General features: G+C 42.5%; 1 protein-coding gene across 1 annotated transcript in view; it reads right to left on the bottom strand.

Annotated features, from left to right (window-relative positions):
• Window positions 1-3,485: 3,485 nt before the first annotated feature.
• The window catches only part of GUCY1B1 (guanylate cyclase 1 soluble subunit beta 1), a 50,188-nt gene continuing 33,741 nt past the window's right edge, over window positions 3,486-19,932 (bottom strand). The window contains exons 6-14 of the mRNA XM_033159736.1: window positions 15,491-15,721; window positions 14,749-14,865; window positions 14,377-14,510; window positions 12,299-12,496; window positions 10,073-10,310; window positions 8,703-8,843; window positions 7,517-7,671; window positions 6,673-6,799; window positions 3,486-5,495 (exon numbers count right to left, since the gene is read on the bottom strand). Of these exons, the coding sequence (XP_033015627.1) occupies window positions 5,472-5,495; window positions 6,673-6,799; window positions 7,517-7,671; window positions 8,703-8,843; window positions 10,073-10,310; window positions 12,299-12,496; window positions 14,377-14,510; window positions 14,749-14,865; window positions 15,491-15,721 (1,365 nt within the window). The 3' untranslated portion in view covers window positions 3,486-5,471. The remainder of the gene's footprint in view (window positions 5,496-6,672; window positions 6,800-7,516; window positions 7,672-8,702; window positions 8,844-10,072; window positions 10,311-12,298; window positions 12,497-14,376; window positions 14,511-14,748; window positions 14,866-15,490; window positions 15,722-19,932) is intronic.

A 19,932-nucleotide genomic window follows, 5' to 3' on the forward strand; every position in this document is an offset into this window, starting at 1 on the left:
GGGCAGGGTTGGTCCTGCCAGGCAGGCTTGGGGGGCAGCCTCTCCCATGGGCGCCTGCTTCGGAGGCGGAGGCGGGGTCTTCAAAGTTCCCCCTCCCGCTCACCCAGCTCCATCTCTTCCCGAAGGAGCGTGCGCGCCTCAGGCGCGCTCCCTGCCAGAACCCTCGGCTGAGCTGCACCACCTCTACTGCGTCCCCACCGCCTCCAAGCCCCGCTGCCCCGCTGTTCAAGGCCAGGTGATCCTGGGTACGCCCCTGAGCAGCGTCCTCAGCCTCCGGAGGGCGGGCCGCCGGCCAGCTGGAGGGCGGTCGCTGCCAGCTGGAGAAGTGGGCGGGCGTATCCGCCCCGGAGCCGCGGCAGCCGTGTAAAAGAGCCGCATGCGGCTCCGGAGCCGCAGGTTGCTGACCCCCGTGCATGGAGGACAGTGACAAGTGCCAGAGCACACGGAAACACCGTTTACCTTCCTGCCGCAGCGGTACCTATCTACTCACACAGGTATGCTTTTGAACTGCTATGTTGGTAGAAGCTGGACAGAGCAACGGGAGCTCACCCCGTCATGCAGATTTGAACCACTGGCCTTCCAATCGGCAAGCCCAAGAGGCTCAGTGGTTTAGACCACAGCATCACCCACTTTACCTTTATTTGAGGATTATTATTATTCCGTCCATATATTTTCCATACTTTCTCCTGAAGGAGCACATGATGAGGGCATGTAGGATGTGTGACTTATTTCAAACTAGTAAGTGGTCTGGCTTTGCTGTTTTTCAGCTGGATTCTTTGAAACCCTTAAGGACTGAAGGGAAACATCATGACAGCCTACAGCACTTATACAACAGTAAACCTGTGGAGTACACTGCCACCTCTTGAAATGTAACAGCATTGTCTGTGACTTCCTGCCATAGTTTAACTCAAAAAACTCACACAACATAACCAGTGATCAATGGTTTACTGATCAATTAAAATAAACAGATTGGGATCCAAAGGCCAGATTCCCACAGAAGCTATTTACATACCTGAAATGTTGCTCCTGAATGTCAGGGTAACTCCAAGAGTGTCATCAAGTGCAAGTCAGAAACAAACATCAAGAAAGTCCCTGTGTGGATGCAGATGCTATAGGTGCACACAAGGGCTGTTGGGAAATATGCAGGAAGGCTTCAGTCTAGTAGAGTATTTATTTAAATACTTTCAGGTTTCAAACAAGCCAGTGCACAATTCAGTTTATATGGAGAATTGTCTTTATGAAACAGTTTGTAATATCAGCACCAAAATCTGAATCACCAGTAAACACCTCACCACTTCAAAATAGGGTAATTTATGTCATGCCAATTTTGAGGTACAACATTGTTTGGGAGAATTATGCCAGCAAGTGCACCCAGCAGAAGGACACATCAACTAATAGTTCAAGCCCATAATGACAACTCAAACAGGCCAGCTGAATAAGAGCGAACATGCCTTTTACAATAGGTATTGATTCCAGCCGGCTGTCCATTCAAAAATGCCAATATGCTTTGAATAGATTGTCTGCTGGGTCTTTTACTGACTTTTAAAAATCCCATTAATTATACAATATTACAGCTTCAGGACAATAATATATCCTTCCTTATTTGGAAATGAAACCGAGTTGTTTGTTTTGTTTTGGCTTAACAACCAAACAACCTGATCTCTCCTCAGAGCGTGAACTCCGGAACATATGGCTGCATGTGGTTTTTCACAGAACTTCTCGAAAGCAGGGAGGAAATGAGCTTTCAAAAGATCAACTATGTTGTGAATTGATATCAGCTATTCTCAGTATCAGGCTTTCCCATACCTCAAACTTAACTTGCATTTTCATACCAATAACCTAATTAGGACTGGAAAGCTAGATATGCTCCAACTTTTAAAAAGTGTTCACAAGTGTACACAAGCTCTCCCCATTTGCTCTTATGCATATCCTTTTCTTCTGTTCCTGTGAAATGTACTGTTTTAGCTCAGCACAAAGTCTGTGGAATCCCAGTATCTTGATATGACATCTATTTAAACCCTGTATGTCAGTTATTGTTTTATTTCCAACTTTACAACCCACTCACATTCAGCATTTTCACGTTGGCTATTAATTTATAGACAAGTGGCTACCTGTGATCCACTTCAGTTTTTATAGTGCAAACAACTCAGCCAACTGTACCATTAGGCAGAGTGAGGTTGATGTTTGGGGGTTGAAGGCAGTGGCAGCTTCCCCCTGGCTGGTCCTCCTGAGGTCATCCTCCAGCAACTCTTGTGCTCGTGGACTAGTGTCCTGGTGGCAGCAATTCTTACTTGTTGCTGGCCGGAACTGGCTGGCTGTCTCACTCAATTGCATACTGAAGAACAAGTCATCAAGCAGTGATGAGTTAGTGGTGGTCTTAAGAGGACAGAACTGAGTGTGCAACATGGGCAGCACTGCACAACCTAAGCTACTTTGCTGCCCTTGGATGTGGAGGAGGATGCTGTCCCTATCACCACTGTTGAAGATTTAACTGTCAACCTAGGTGGCTTCTATTCCTGGAATGTGGGTGAGGAGCACAATCTTCTCTTCCTGCAGGAAGAGTTCTTGGGCTGCCCCTGCATAAGGCACATTCCTTAAACATATCAGTGGTTGTTTTCTTTATGTGAGTTTCTTTTTCGTTTGCTTGTTTTGCAGGTGTGGAAAATTCTAGTATTTGGTTCTAAGAAGGTTTTCCCTTGGAACATAAAGTACAATGAAAATATGGGCCTCAGCCAACATACCACACAAATGCAAACACTCAGACGTCAGTCCCCTAAGTAAGTGTGTTTGGGGCTGCAACCTAAATGAATAATGCAAAGTGAAAAGATGTGTGTTGTTACAGTACAATTTAAGCTCTATTGTAAACAGGCTAGCTTGAAAATTCTAAAGTAGTGAGGAGGGAAGCCTCCCCTTCCTAGGAGATGCAGAAGTGGTGACAGAGAAAGCAGGGATCACAGACACTTTCTTCTTGCTTAGCAGAGCATCCAAATAGACCCTAAAGCAAATGCAGCATGACATACACTAGCAGGCCCAATCTGGCCTATAACATTCTTGAGATTGTTTGGGTCCATGATTCATAGATTTCTGGAAATCAACCATCAAAATCTCAGCTCTACGGTTTGCAACGGAATGCAGCCTACGGATTCAGTGAGTGTGAGATCAAGCCATGGGTTACAACTGGGGTGAATATAACCTTCTTCAGCCTGAGGGCCACATTCACTTCTGTCCAATCTTCTATGCGTCATGTGCTGATGGTCAATGGGGGCAGAGGCAAAAGTGGGAGGAGCAACACATGTAAATGTTCACCTTTCTACAGCAGGCTAGCTTCTATGCAAACTCACAAATGCCATCCGAACAAGCAAGAGGCATCACTCAAGGACACATTCCAGCCAGGCAAAAACTCTTGATGTGTGAGGCAGGGTCTAAGACTACCCACCCTTGGATTATGATCTACTTAAATAAGGGAGACTTAATGCAGAAGACACGGGATAAATTGTATTTATTATACCATTTCCAATATTAACATATGGTTTTCCACAGGGAGAAACCCTTTCAGTGAGAAAAAGCCCATAATTTAAAGACCTTCCTTATACACCTTAACATAAAACATTTATACATATATTTTATGTTGGTTAGATATATATATTTATATAAACTAGAGACTGACAGATTTTATACATTACATTCATATTTATGTATATATACATATATGTACATGTTTATATCTTATAAAGGCATCGTCAAAAAATATGAAATGAATTAGGAGTCCATGTATTGTTCCTACAATATATCTAAACTGAGCTCATTAGTTCTGACAGGTTTAGAATACAAGATAATCAGAAGTTCATAAAAATACAAGTGCAGCTCACATTTACACAGGTCTATGTAGACACATATATGATGAACCTGGATAATCAAGGTTCTTTATATAATAATGGACATACTTTTTTTCCAAGGAATAAAACAAGGCTTTAAAAAAAAGAGGCTAAAAAAAGGTTTTTCTTGATAACCATATCCAAAACATGTCTTTCACTTATAGGGAAATAGTAGAAAATAATACTGTTGCTTCAATTTCACCCAAGAGAGCATTCTGACCAGATCCTGGGGAAAGCAAATTTCAAGGGGAATCTTCAAGAATGCACAGCAGGTTTTGCCACCATGCTAATTGTTGGAAATAGGCTTCTTGCATACTGCACATCTGATCATTCCTGGTGCTCTGCCCAGAGGGACAGGGCAATGGAAAAGACTGTATGGTAGAAGCCTAATGTTTTAAAATTCCTAGTGCCTTTGGAGAGCGACTTCTTTCTTTAAAAAGTACAAAGCATGGCATTTTCTTCCATAACAATCTTACTTGTATTCTTGGATACTTTTGTGGGGAGGAGCAAGTATTTGTCTTGCAATTTAGAAGTAACTAATCCATGCTTCGTAGCCTATCCATGCTGTGCATTCAGGGTCATTTTGCACATGCCTATACTGTATATGTCATGTGGGACAGTCTTTGCCAATGCCTCTGTATGGGCCTTGCAAGAAGCAGAATGACAGAGACCGGTGGCTTATTATAGGTCCCCTAATTTCAGAATAAATTTGGTCAAAGCCCCAGAAATTCTTCATTATTTTGGACCTCAAGGTTGGGTATCCAATTTTTTCTTTGAAATGTCCCCTGGTCTAAGAAGTAATAATATCATTATGCATTATATTAAAAGTTGTCCAACAACCTATTACACAAGTATGCATGAATCATCTTTACCCCCAGAATTCAGTAGGAGAAATAGGAGAGAACACAATTAGATTTAGAACAGAAATTGACTCACATTTCCTACTATAACATAATATTAAACAACCTACTCTTCTCTTCCATGTACAAAATGTGTATGTTGCATCAGCAGACAGTCAATACATAGTAAAAGAGCAACCACCAGCGTACTGAAGCTACCTTCTAAACAAACTGCAATATTTCACAATAGCAGATGGAGGAAAGCAGATGGATTAGTATAAACTTTACAACAAATGCCAAATCACGGCTATAAAAATATCAGTTCTCTGAGCTCATGATGCTTGCTATCAATTGGAATTTTCCCCCTCGCAGAAACAGTTTGAGTTACAGCATCATAAAGATCGTGGTGATTAGTCACTAAAGATGTAGATGAGAAGCATATGTGTGAAGCACTACATCCCTCATGGCATGTGAAAAAGTTTATGTTAGATAAGAATGGGAGACAAAAGACACTGAGATACACAGACCCACAGAAGACCTACTACAATATCAAAAGGGGAGTGACCAAGAGCAGCACAGTGGGAGGGGGGTGGGCAGAGGAGCTTAGTGAAAATGTTATTGTTTGGCACAGATCAGATGAACAAACAGAAGAGACACAAATGTAGCAACAGCAGTCACATCTAATTACAAACAGGCTGTATTAGTGGCAGGACACAGTGTTCCACTCTGTTCTCTGTCCTCTTGCATTCCGCCTGGCTCAGTTAGCATCGTGCGTTACATCCTTGAAGGCATGCGAGAAAAGTTTGAAAAGGAAACAGTTGAGCTCATGGCAATAATGTGTGATAAGTCAAGATATGGGTGAATTGCAACAAATTAAAACGGTGTTTAAGGAAGCACATACTTTATGTATCTTGGTAGTGACACTAACCCATATTTAACCAAGGGAGTTACTCTCAAGTGCACTTGATAGTTTAAATTCCTATAAAATAATAAAATATCTCCTCACGGAGGTCTCCAATTGCCTTGTGGAATCTGGAACATTCCACAATATCCCATGTAATGCAATTCAGCATTGATGTTTGAGAAAATTCCCATTTTAAAACAGGACTCTGCTGCTGTCATATGCCAGCAACAGGACAACAATAGGCCCGATTCAGGCACGTTCTCTGGGAGCTGGTGCAGTGAAGGGTCATTTTATTCCTGCCACCCCCTTCTTTTGCCTTGGATGGCATGAGCGCTAGGGATGGAGCATTGGCTGTGCTGCTTCATCAAGCCCCATCCTAGCAAGCCAAGGGTTAGGATTGCACCCTAAAGCAATTAGTTAGCTACTTCTGCTAGCAGTTCACAATCTGTTAGAATATAAATCTATTGCTCTGTAGTAAAGCCTGCTCATTAGGATGCCATATTTACTATGCACTTTACCACTATAAAGAAATTTATTTGGAGTGAAGAGTTTTCAACTTTAGAGCTTCAACAAATAGTGGCTTTCAATTTTATGTCAGGCTAAATTGCAAATATGTTTTGGTAAAATCAATCCATTTCTGAAAACAAATACTAAGGGGATGTTGTGTGCATATTACAGGTGACTGACAGCAGAATCATTTTAAGTGAAGAGAAGCAAGGTTAGAAATTTCTGCTACTCCTAGCCACAGACATTGTGTAATACCAATTCCAGCAAAGTAGGACATAGAAAGTGTGTAAGATTAATATTTAAAGACTTAGCGCTCCCTTGTTGACTTTTTGAAGCAGAAAGCCTGATTTCTAAAAAATGCATAAACATCAGGGACAAATTAATATATTGTCAAGAAATATATTAATTGTGTGTGTGTTTTTTTTTTTATAAAAAAAAGGTTAATTTCTTCAAGGGAACATACAATTTTGCAAGAAAAACAATTGTCATGATTCTGACTGTTCATACATATTCTGTGCTTCTTCTTTTTAAATTTGATTAGTCATACCTCTGTCTCTGTGCACTTTCTGGACAAAAACCAAACTTGCATTGGTTCTTTTTTACCCTTCATGGAAACGGGACCTCTGTGTTCCAGATGGAATTGTGGGTCTGAATTTTCAGGAGCCATTAGACACCTGCAAATAAAAAGAGATACAACTAAACCATTAACAGCAAAATACACTTTCATGAAGTGCTTTCAGGCCAAGACTTGCAATAGTGTAAAGATGTCAGAATATGTCTTAAAGAGCCCATAACACCCAGAGTATCTGAAGGTGATTTTCTTTCCCCGTATGGAATGATTGCTCGCACTAAAAATGCAAATGTCACCCCCTGATCTTTGCAGCTGGATGGTTTTAGGATTTGGAAGAGTTGACCTTCTTATGATCTCTGATTACAGGGGAGAGCTCCATCGCTACGTAGGTCCTCATTGTACCCAGTCAGATAGGAAGCCTCCAGCAGCATTTTTCCTGCTTGTGGTAGCCTTTGGGAAGGTCCAAAGCGCCAGCGATTTTGTATCTGCCAGATCCAAAGTCTTATGGATCTCCCAAAGGTCACAATTTATGTACCTCTCAACTGTGGCAGCCTGAAGTTGGTACAGCAAAAACAAAAACGCCCCATCTCCCATCCTGTCAGATATACTCTCTCTACTCTGTCTGACTGCTCTCCAGACAAGGGTTAGAATTGCTCTGTGGTGCAAGTAAGTATTGGCAGTGTGCACCCCATCCCACCCCCCCAAAAAACCAGATGATATAAGGAGCTGTCTCCAAAATCAGTGAAAAAGTGAGCCCATTGTTCTAAGAAATCTGTTTTATGGATATTGCTATAAGCCATCTGTACACTCAGTTTCTTACCTGTAAGTATATTCAGAGACATTGATTCTTCCTTTCTCTCCAGTAGTTTCTGTTCTGCTTGTTAGATTAACAGTGTTTCCAAAAAGACAATAACGGGGCATCCTTTGGCCAATGACACCTGTGACTACTTCTCCTGTGTGAATGCCTATTGTTATCTTTTAAAATGAACAAAAATATAGATGAACAGTAACAATAATAAAAAGATGTTACCAAGTTGTTTGAAGTGTAATGCATACAGCATTGCAATTTTGCATTTGCACAATAAACAATTACATAATTAGTGGGTAGGTTGTTTAGCATTTGTGGGGAGATAAATTTAGCCATTGCACAACTACTTTTAAATTGTTTTACTGAGAATTTTAATATTTCTGTAAACGACTTAGAAGTTTCACTACAACAAAGGGATATATAAAATTTTGTTAAAAAAATAAAATAAACGAAGCCACTACCTGAGTGCTTGTTAAGCAAAAGAGCTTCCAAAAGACACGAGTTATCCTATAAGCAGTGGCGGAGGAACCCTCTCTGGCACCCAGGGTGGGGCAGCCCGTACGGAGTGCGCATGTGCGGCAGCCTGTACAGACTGAGCATGTGCGGCTACTGTACGGGATGCACGGTGACCATATGTGTCGCGATGTGAGAGCAGCAGCCCGTACAGACGCCACACGCCCTAGGGCACTCTACAGCTGGGAGGCAGGGGCCATCTTGTAAACCCCCCCCCCGAGTGGCACCCAGGGTGGACCGCCCCCTCCGCCCCCTTCATACGCCCCTGCCTACAAGAGGATGGATCAATGTTGATGTGTCATCTCAACCCACATTCTCCTACTGTCCCCTTCATCTGTCCCAAGCACCAGTCTTGAGGGAAGGAACAACCTAACAATCTCAGCATGATCCAGACCACCAATCTCAATGCACGCTATCAAGGGGAAGGGGAAACATTGATGAGAATGGTGGGAAGAAATATGGAGTAATTCTCACGTGGAAGTATATTTGGTTTGGTGGTATTCCTCAACCATTCCCTATTGCATTCTGCATCAGTGCCCAATACTGGTCTTGTACAATCTTACCCATGGTTTCTAGGCTACACACACCTGAAAGTTGGCACTCAGATATGTTTGAAAAATCTAGGTATAAATTCTCCTCATATAAAAACTCCCTGAGGACCAGTAGCATGTTGTCAATTACTAACCTGTACAGACTCTCCATCAACTTGAACCTGTCCGGCAATTTCCATCATATCCAATGCTAAGTGGCAGATAGAACGTGCATGGTGAATGCATGGCTCTGGCAAGCCACTTACTGTCATATACTTGTCTCCAACTGTCTCAACCTAATAAAATGTGAAGCTGGAAGTTATTCCATTTTCTTGGTTATGTGGAAACAGTGTTATTACAAACACTATTCATACCTTTGAAACAGAAAGGGCCCTTGTACTAGCAGATGGTACAATTTAAAGGTTGCACAACAAAGGAATCCAACACAACAGTTGCATTAATAAAAGTTTGTTGTGTAATCTGTTGTGCAGCCATCTTTGGTAATGTGCTTGTGTTTTCCCTTGTGTAACAATGTTTGGGCAGCACCAGTATACCGCCAAGTGACTTTAACTTAGCGCTCCATTGGATGCAACCCATTGATCTGTGCCCCATCGCAGGATACTTTATAAAAGCAATGTATGGTATAAATATAGAAGAATCAGAGAAAAGTACATTATTTTTAGATAGGTAGCAAGTGTAGAGGCCTAGAAAGGTTAATGAAGAAGGAAAAGGAGGGTGGCACCAAAAAACAAACAAAAAAAGAGAAACCCAAGCAAAATTTCAGACTGGAAAATATAATTTATTACAGCATATGATATACCCAACCAAATACATTTAGAAGACAATCTTATTCAGGGGCAAGAGTCTTGATCTATCTAACTCGCTATCAGCTAAACACTTGGAGAATGTTCTAGCTATTGCTGCATCAAACAAACAAAATAAATTGGGGGGGGAGGAAGGGAGAGATGCCCAAACTCAGTGTGAACAAGTAAACATCATGGAGCAAAGACTGTAGTGGCTGCATTCCTCTCTCAGTCCTCCTACTACCACACTATCCAGAAGTAAGCCATGGTTTGGCTTAGCATCTGAACATGGGCTTATGGTTTGTTTCTCAAAGAACAAACCTTGGCTACAGCTGATTTCTTGTGTCAAGAGAGACAAATCATGAGGCTTGGACATGACACTCAGAAAAAATTACAGCTTAGCCTCAGGTATTTGGACTCCGAAAGAAGCGGCAGTAAAGTATTTTGGAGTCAGGAGCTCATTTCTCCCAATTTCTGCAATCAATATTGATGCAACTATTTTGTCCTCAGAATAAATTTATTTCAGTGCAATGTTTTCTCTTGCCTAGAATTAAATCATTATTGTGTCAATAGGAAATTCCATAGAACTGAGCTCAGATAATACACCTCTTACAATGACTTTCATAATTTCATCATTACAGGGCTGTTTCTACATTAATTTTCAATTAATGCAGCATTATCTCAAACAAACAAAAAATCAGAAATGGAGCAGTGGTGCTTACCTTATAAACAAAGGGATTCCTCCGTGAATCAGTCAGGATATCAAATCTTGTGTAAAGGTCATTTAAGAGATTGACAATTTTCATGGCTCCCTCTCCAGAGGCATGTTTACTACAGAAGGCATTAAACCCAACAATGCCGCTAAAAAGTATGGTCACATTATCATAGCGCTTTGCTGGCACAGGACGCTTGTGCCTCAGCTCATTGGCCACAGATGGAGGAAGGACAGAATACAGCAAGCTACATAATGTTGGACAATAATAGTAAAGAAAGAGAGAGAGAGAGAAACACGAGTCATTTTTGTGTGCAATAAAGTTCTCATGTGAGAGCTAATTTTATACATTTTAGGTTTCCAGCAGTCACTTATTTAAAAAAATATTAATGGCAAAAGTAATACTCTTTAAGCACCAGATATTGGTGTGCATTAAAAATGTACCTAGAATACTGAAAGATAAAATGGGCAAAACTATATAGGTATGAGAAAACGCTGCTAAACTCTTAAGGACATGTGCTTAAATCTCTGTAGTTGAAATTGATGGTACATAAAAATACGTAATGTTCCATGGAATGTGCCCTTAATCTTTTGCAAAGAAGGCACATACTCTAGATTTATCTGGAGAATGGTTGGGGAGAGGCAATAGCTTTAAGAAAAATCAAAATGGCTCAACAGAGGCAGAGTTAACTGTGTTATATGTACTGGTATTCATTTCCCCTGTCACCAATGCCTATGGTCAAACAAGCAACAGTGAGATGAATATACACACCCACAAGCACTTCCAGTCAGGATAAATTGATACTTCAGCAGAGGTATCCATTATCAGCTGGAGGGTCATATGCTCACATTTTATTATTTACTGTCTCCCCCCCCCCAAAAAAAATTGCAAAGCACAATATTCACAAAAAGCGAAATGTTTCATTCTAAAGACTACACATAAAAGGTACTTAGAATGTATGGTCCAGACAAGATGAGATGCCATTCACACAATTAGGAATTATGTGAATGGCTTTTTAAAAGCAAATTGGAAGTGTGTGGGCCCTGATACAGATCAGAATCCTGACATGCAGCATTAACCTTTTACCCCTAATAATTGCTAATTGTGTGAATCTTGTTTAGCCCTTAAGTTACGTGCATGCAAATTAAACACAGATCTCTTGAGCCAGCTGCTTTCTAAGTTTTTATAGTGTCCAGAAATATTTTATTATTCTGAAAGCTCAACTGATGCAGGTTGTGATAGATAGATTATGTGCCAGTAAACAAACATTAGGATCCAAGACATAAAAGCTAATGAGACGTTGAGGGAAAACAGACAGAGGAAAGAAAACAGAGGGAAGAAAGATAATGAAGGGAGATAACAATAAAAGTGGATGCATTTCCTTCAAAGACTAGTACATGAAGTCTTCCAGAATGCTTTCATTTTGAGCCCATTGAAATACAGTTTATACAGCTATTCAGTGACTTAATATAGTATTCTGAATGAGTTAATAGGTATTAATTTTCATTTAACTTGTTTGTGTCCTTATTTTCACATACTAGTTCCAATTGTAATCATATTCAGATTGTCAGAAGGCATAAAATTATTAAAGAGGGTCAGTGACTATGTCAAATGCTCACTACTGTAAACAGTGATTCCTGGCCCACCTATGACATTCAGAACATCTTAGAATGTGGATGGCAGCCATTACAATAAGGACCTGCATGCACCTGCTGGAATCTTCTGGTGGCTGCTATCTCTACAATCAGTGTGAAGTGTGCATCAGCCCCACGTCACTGATACCAAGACTGAGAAGGCTATCCTGCCCAAGGTAGGAACTCCTTAGACCAAAATGTCCACATTTCCAAAACAAAACACCATAGTTTCATAATAGTGATTCATAAAATATTAACTATTCCACTAAGTTAAACTGATCGTCATTAGCTCAATGGCTGCCTCATAATGCAAAAGGGGGGGGGGAATGATACTGTACAGAAAGATACATGACCTAAAACCTTGAACAGGTCAGAATCAGATCTTGGATAGAGGTTGACATGGACATCCATTTAAGAAGTTCATCTTGCAATGACAAGAATTATGTAAGAATTATGGCAATAGTGCATGCGGCAAAGATTCACTGACTAACAGGACAATTCAAAATCAGATGTGTTTGTGAAGCCTCAAAATACAAGTTAAGACGAAAAATAATTCCACTACTTATACTGTTTCTCATGTAAACGAGAGATCAACTCTTACGTGTCTGTCTTTTTCTTCTCATCTTCCAGTGCTCTTAATGTGTGCTGAAGCCTGTCTGTTAGTATCTCCAGCTCTTGAGTCAGCTTGTATTCCTCTCTGAACTGCTCTCCCAAAAGGACCAAATCACGGGTAGCATCATGCAGTGGAATGTCACTCAGGTATAGCCCTCTTCTAGTTAAGTCATCCAAATTCATCACACTGTAGTACAAATAAACAATCAAAAGACCAGATGGGAAAATGGTGGGTTAAACCTGGCACTCAGATTTGTCTTGCACAGCCATTAAAAACACTGACCAAGTTATTTTGCAAATATATTTTGACATTTCCCCAAAGTAAGAGAGAACCTCTATCCCATTATTAAATATGCACTGAATATGCTGCTTTTTCTACCCTGTCAACACAGGGAGGAGAGATAAAGCTGAGTATGAAGAAGTGTGATTAAACAATTAAAGTGACAGGTAGGTAGCCGTGTTGGTCTGCCATAATCAAAACAAAATAAAATAAAACATTCCTTCCAGTAGCACCTTAGAGACCAACTAAGTTTGTTCTTGGTATGAGCTTTCGTGTGCATGAGCTTTCGTGTGCATCTGAAGAAGTGTGCATGCACACAAAAGCTCATACCAAAAACAAACTTAGTTGGTCTCTAAGGTGCTACTGGAATGAATTTTTTTATTTTATTTTGTTTAAACAATTAAAGTCACTAAAGAAACATCCATGATGTGATAGTGCTGTGAGTTTGCCTCCTAGTCAAAGACCTTCTTTCACATATCATAACAGAGGATTATAGGGAATAAGAAGACATAGAGCAGATGCAGATCAGTATACAGTATCTGAAATTAGTAAATTCTGACATCAATGGGCTTATGTTACTGTGCCAGAAGAATGTTGTCCTGGAAATGATTAAGCCAAATGGCCAAAACAGAGGTGATTAAGGAGATCCATGTCTAGACCTCCCATCACAGCAATGGTGGTGGGAAAGAGGCTTTGAACATTTTCCCAATCTAAATCATTTCATGAAGCTCCTCTGGGGGGGCAGTGGGGTCAACAACACCTTGAGAAACAACCTTAGATTAGGCAGATGGTGCGGGGTGAAAAGTGTTAAATACCAAGTACAATTGCTCTGCCTGAATGGGTGCCCCCAATGGCTTCTTTAAAATAAATTGTTGTTGTTGTTGCTGCTACTAATACACACACAACCATTTGCATCATGGATATTTTGATCCAAAGAGTCTGCAATACAGGTAATTCACATCTGATGCTTATTTAACTTAAGTGATCACAGATTTGGGCAGGTTGGGGGGTGTTAAATAAATAAATGGAGAGCAGAGGAAGCCCACCCTACATTTATTTATTTCCCCCTGACCCACCTGCACAAAGCTGCAATTGTGGGCTTACTTGGCTTAGGGAAGGCAGTGTAAGGCAATGCCTCCTCCCCAAATCTGGGCAAGAACTTACTGGGCATTGGAAAGGAGGTGGGGGAGGGACTATAGGTCCCTACCAGAGCTCTCCTGCTTCCTTCCCAAAGTCAAGTAAGCAGCCCTCCACCTTGCAGGGGACATGGTTCTGGGAGTTCCTGGCTTTATGAATTTTTAGGACCCCTGGAGGTTTTAAGTCCAGTGAAAGGTGATTATGGGGTTGTGGCGCTCATCTCGCTTTCAGGTTGAGGTAGCCGGTGTTTGACCACAGAGAGCTTTCCAGGTCATGTGGCCAGCATGACTAAACCGCTTCTGGCGCAATGGAACACAGTGACAGAAACCAGAGCACATGGAAACACTGTTTACCTTCCTGCCACAGCAGTGCCTATTTATCTACTTGCACTGGCATGCTTTCAAACTGCTAGGATGGCAGGAGGTGGGACACTGCAATGGGAGCTCACTCTATTGCGGGGATTTGAACAGCCAAACTTCCAATCGGCAAGCCCAAGAGGCTAGTGGTTTAGACCACAGCACCACCCACGTCCCTATGCATTTTTAGATATACATGTGGACCCCTAGAACCGAACCCTCATGTAAGATGTGAGTTACTGTACAAGTTTTTGTAACAATGCACTGCAATATACACAAATTGTGTTTGCTTACCTTGGAGAACAAAGAAAGAGAATACTATCTGCTTCTGGTAGGTAGATCATTTGACCCTTAAGGCGTAAGCAGCTAATTTCTGTACCAGTTAATTCATCTTCACACTCTAACTTTTCCACATCCAACAGCCCTTCCTTGTAAAGAAAAAAACAAAACCCATAACTGCAGCTAAAGGTGTCATAGTTATGTCTGTATGTTTTCATATCTTTCCACAAACTACTTTAATGCCATCCACAGTCTAATGTTGTTTTTACTTCTGTTTCACGCAAGCAGAAACATGTCAAAATGTGGTAAAGAAATTTGAGGTTCTATTGTTCATCTAAGTAAAGCATGATTATCCATCAAAAAATGGCAGGTGAATAGTATGGTTACCTTGCTCCTCAGCACAAAGACTGTGTTGATATGTGAGAGGATTCCATGGAAACTAATATCAATATGAGGCCGAACCAACGAAAACACTGACAAAAGATTGCAGTACCCTGGCTGGAGCTGAAATATAAATGAGACAGACAAATTTCACTTCAAAGACCTTCAATTATTTATACTCTGTGTCATGTGTAGCATTTGAATTCTGTTTCCCAATGCTCTTATCTATGCTAATTTATCATTGCTAATTTACAATGTTGCGGAGTACCCCCCCACACACACAAACAAACACATATACACAATACTAGATTTTACCATATTAGTAAACTGTCTGACTAACGATGGTCAGTTCCAATCAAGGAATGGTTTGTTGCACCATCTTGAGATGCATAATCCACATGACTAGTCATATGACTCAAAATATGGAAGGATTTTGGACCTATGTGGACTTTTGATCAATTCCAACAGATGTAAAATAAATAAAAAATAAAAAATTTAAAATATTTGTTAAAAGGCTGTTGAAATGAAGGACTGTGATACTTTATGAAGACAAAGATGGAATTAGTTGAAGACTTTAATGTGAAATGTCTTTTGGAGTTCTAGCAGTGCATACACAATTTGTCCATACGTAATAAATACCACAACCAATATAAGGTAGTGAATAGCATTCACTAGTTCACCGGGTGTGGTGGTGGGAACACAGAGGAATAAAAATTTTACGATTTTCAGGAAAAATAAGAATTCTCACCTGTGGAAGGACTCTGTATATTGCATTGCCACACTGGGTGACAACTAGATATCTATCAAATATAATATGAAAAGGGAAAGCTTTGCAAAAAGTATAAGGACTGATGCGAGACTCTTGGGTGCCATTCTCTTCAAATCTGTCCAGGTCTTCATAAAAATCTTCTTCCTTTGACTCCTTCTCTTCAATTAAAAACTGAATATGGTCACACTCTTCATTTCTCTGTTGAATAACCTGAATAACAAAAAACCACCCTGAATTACAACAACAATTATGGGCAATTTTACATTTTAAAACATTTTTTAGGGTTGTTCTTCTATAGCAAGGAACAAGAGCTATTCTTGATTTTCATAATTCCAGATTTTGACCCTGGATTTGAGGGTCCATTGACCACAAATCCGTTTTATTGTTTTTTGAGCAGGATGTCTATATAGAAATATGTTCATTTTTATTTATTTTTAATGCAATCATAGCAGAGAGAAAAATATGACCAGCTAACATTAATAAAAATGATCCATCAATCCTGACTTAATATAGACAATCAATGTGTACAAATAGGTATCCAAAGAAGATTGACACTTATAAGATTGACGCTTATTTTCAAATGTAGAAAGGCAGTGAGAGCATCAGACCACTGAGCAGCAGGAGAAATAATAAATACATTTCAGGCCGTCTGAAGTCCATGGCTGGTTTGAAATGAAATGGAACCCTAGGCAGTGCCACAAATTTAAGAAGTCTTGACTACCATGCATGGCGTACCTTGTCAACTACCCCGATTAAATCGGGACAAGCCAGTTTTGGACATCGTGCTCTCAGCATGGCATTCTGAAACACACAAGACTGCGACCTCACAAGAGATTTGTGATCTCGCATGGGTCGTGTAACTCAAGTGGAAGCGGGGCTGGGAAGATGCGTGTCCTGCTTTCCAGCGTCAATGTGTTGGAGGGTATGGCATGAGGGCCAGGTGGATTAAAAGTTACCCTAGTCTTCTGAGGTCTTGTCAGACTCTCAATTCCTTTCTCAGGATGAAGAGGAGCCAAGGGTAGGGATCCAGTTTACAGCACAGAAGGCTACAGAAGCACAGGGCTTTAGAAATTAACTGGCAAAACCAGTTCCAAAATTAACTTAACCAGTTCCATGTGTGGTTCACTCCATTGCAGTTAAGTCTCATAATTAGGATGGTGGGAAAGCATGCAGTGCCCTTTTAAATGCCAAAATTTTGAAAATCAAACAATTCATCTTATCAGGCAAGATATACCGTAACTGCCTTAAAAAAAACAAAACACCTCCTGGTTATATTTTCATCCCTCTTTTAATAATCCATTAAAACATAGATTGCCACTTCACTAACAGAATCTTAGTTGACTAACTATATATATTAGTGGGATTATTAACTGATCAATTTATTAAATCTGCATATAATAATAATAATAATAATTTATTATTTGTACCCCGCCCATCTGGCTGGGTCTCCCCAGCCACTCTGGGCGGCTTCCATCAAACATTAAAATACATTTAAAATATCACAGTTTAAAAACTTCCCTAAACAGGGCTGCCTTTAGGAATTTTCTGAATGTCAGGTAGTTGTTTATTCCCTTGACTTCTGATGGGAGGGCGTTCCACAGGGCGGGCGCCACTACCGAGAAGGCCCTCTGCCTGGTTCCCTGTAGTTTTGCTTCTCGCAGTGAGGGAACCGACAGAAGGCCCTCGGCGCTGGATCTCAGTGTCCGGGCTGAATGATGGGGGTGGAGACGCTCCTTCAGGTATACAGGACCGAGGCCGTTTAGGGCTTTAAAGGTCAGCACCAACACTTTGAATTGTGCTCGGAAACGTACTGGGAGCCAATGTAGATCTCTCAGGACCGGTGTTATGTGGTCCCGGCGGCCCCTCCCAGTCACCAGTCTAGCTGCCGCATTCTGGATTAATTGCAGTTTCCGGGTCACCTTCAAAGGAAGCCCCACATAGAGCGCATTGCAGTAGTCCAAGCGGGAGATAACTAGAGCATGTACCACTCTGGCGAGACAGTCCGCGGGCAGGTAGGGTCTCAGCCTGCGTACCAGATGGAGCTGGTAGACAGCCGCCCTGGACACAGAATGAACCTGTGCCTCCATGGACAGCTGTGAGTCCAAAATGACTCCCAGGCTGCGCACCTGGTCCTTCAGGGGCACAGTTACCCCATTCAGGACCAGGGAGTCCCCCACACCCACTCGCCCCCTATCCCCCAAAAACAGTACTTCTGTCTTGTCAGGATTCAACCTCAATCTGTTAGCCGCCATCCATCCTCCAACCGCCTCCAGGCACTCACACAGGACCTTCACCGCCTTCACTGGTTCTGATTTAAAAGAGAGGTAGAGCTGGGTATCATCCGCATACTGATGAACACCCAGCCCAAACCCCCTGATGATCTCTCCCAGCGGCTTCATATAGATATTAAAAAGCATGGGGGAGAGGACGGAACCCTGAGGCACCCCACAGGTGAGAGCCCAGGGGTCTGAACACTCATCCCCCATCACCACTTTCTGAACACGGCCCAGAAGGAAGGAGCGGAACCAATGTATAACAGTGCCCCCAGCTCCCAACCCCTCTAGCCGGTCCAGAAGGATGTTATGGTCGATGGTGTCAAAGGCCGCTGAGAGATCCAGCAGAACTAGGAAACAGCTCTCACCTTTGTCCCTAGCCCGCCGGAGATCATCGACCAGCGCGACCAAGGCAGTTTCAGTCCCATGATGAGGCCTGAATCCCGATTGGAAGGGATCCAAATGGTCCACATCCTCCAGGCGTGCCTGGAGTTGTTCCGCAACCACCCGCTCAATCACCTTGCCCAAGAATGGTAAATTTGAGACTGGGCGATAGTTGGCCATATTGGCCGGGTCTAAAGATGTTTTTTTAAGAAGCGGTTTAATGACCGCCTCCTTCAGCGGGTATGGGAAGACTCCCTCACAGAGGGAAGCGTTCACCACCCCGCGGAGCCCATCGCCCAGTCCTTCCCGGCTCGCTTTTATTAGCCAGGATGGGCAAGGATCAAGGACACAGGTGGTTGGTTTCACTCGTCCAAGCAGCCTGTCCACATCCTCGGAGGTAACAGAATGAAATTGATCCCATGAAACATGACTAGACAGAGCTCTAGCACTCTCCCGCCCCAGCCCTGCTCCCACGGTGGAATCTACCTCCTTCCGAATCTGAGCGACTTTATCTGCAAAAAACTTTGCAAAAGCATTGCAGGAGATCTTGGGGTCCCTACCAGGCCCCGATGACGATGGTGGTTCTGCTAAACTGCGAACCACCTGGAAGAGTCTCCTGCTGCTGTTTTCTGCAGATGCAATAGAAACGGTGAAGAAGGCCCTCTTCGCCGTTGCCATTGCCACTTGGTAGGCTCGAAGTTGAGCTCTAGCCAGTGTCCGGTCAGATTCAGAATGAGTTTTCCGCCACCGGCGCTCTAGCCGTCTCAGCGACTGTTTCATCGCCCTCAGCTCCGGGGAAAACCACGGGGCTGTCCGGGCTCCATGCAATCGGAGAGGGCGCTTCGGAGCCAGACAGTCAATAGCCCTGGTTAACTCCACGTTCCAGCGGGTCACCAGGGAATCAACTGAAAGGCCATCAACATGGGATAAAACATCCCCCACCACTCTCTGGAAGCCCATTGGATCCATTAAGTAGTGGGGGCGGACCATCCTAATTGGTCCTACCTCCCGGCAGAGGGGAAAGGTCGCGGAGAAGTCCAGTTGGACCAGGAAGTGATCTGACCATGGCACTTCTTTTGTTTCACTTTTACTTAATGTCAGATCACTAACATCCATAGAGGTGAATACCAGGTCTAAGGCATGTCCGCGGCTATGAGTTGGGCCAAACTTATTCAGGGACAGCCCCATGGAGGCCATGCTTTCCACGAAGTCCCGAGCGGCCCCTTGTAAGGTCGTGTCGGCATGGATATTAAAGTCCCCCAAGACAACCAAGCTAGGTGTCTCCAGGAGCACATCCGCCACGACCTGAAGCAGCTCGGGCAGGGAATCCTTGGTGCAGCGGGGAGGTCGGTACACCAAAAGGAATCCTGTACTGCCCCTATTGCCCAACTTCCAGAACATGCACTCAGAAAACTCGGTCTTCCCAATAGGACGCCTGGTGCAAACTAATGACTTCCTAAAAATCACTGCAACCCCCCCTCCCCGCCCAGATGGCCTGGGTTGCTGTGCGTAAGAGAAACCTGGTGGGCAAGCAGCGGCAAGGACAGGCCCATCTGCTTCATCCAACCAAGTCTCTGTTACACATGCCAGGTCAAATCCTCCATCCACAATCAAGTCGTGGATGGCAGTAGTTTTGTTCATCATTGACCTGGCATTACACAGCAACACTTTCAGGTCATGTGGGTATCCCTTGTTGATTCCAGTATCCGTCCGGTCAGGACCAGACCCGGAGGCAGGGATAGTCCTCAAACAACGACTAAGCCT

Source organism: Lacerta agilis, chromosome 9 (assembly GCF_009819535.1).
Source record: "Lacerta agilis isolate rLacAgi1 chromosome 9, rLacAgi1.pri, whole genome shotgun sequence".
NCBI lineage: Eukaryota > Metazoa > Chordata > Lepidosauria > Squamata > Lacertidae > Lacerta > Lacerta agilis.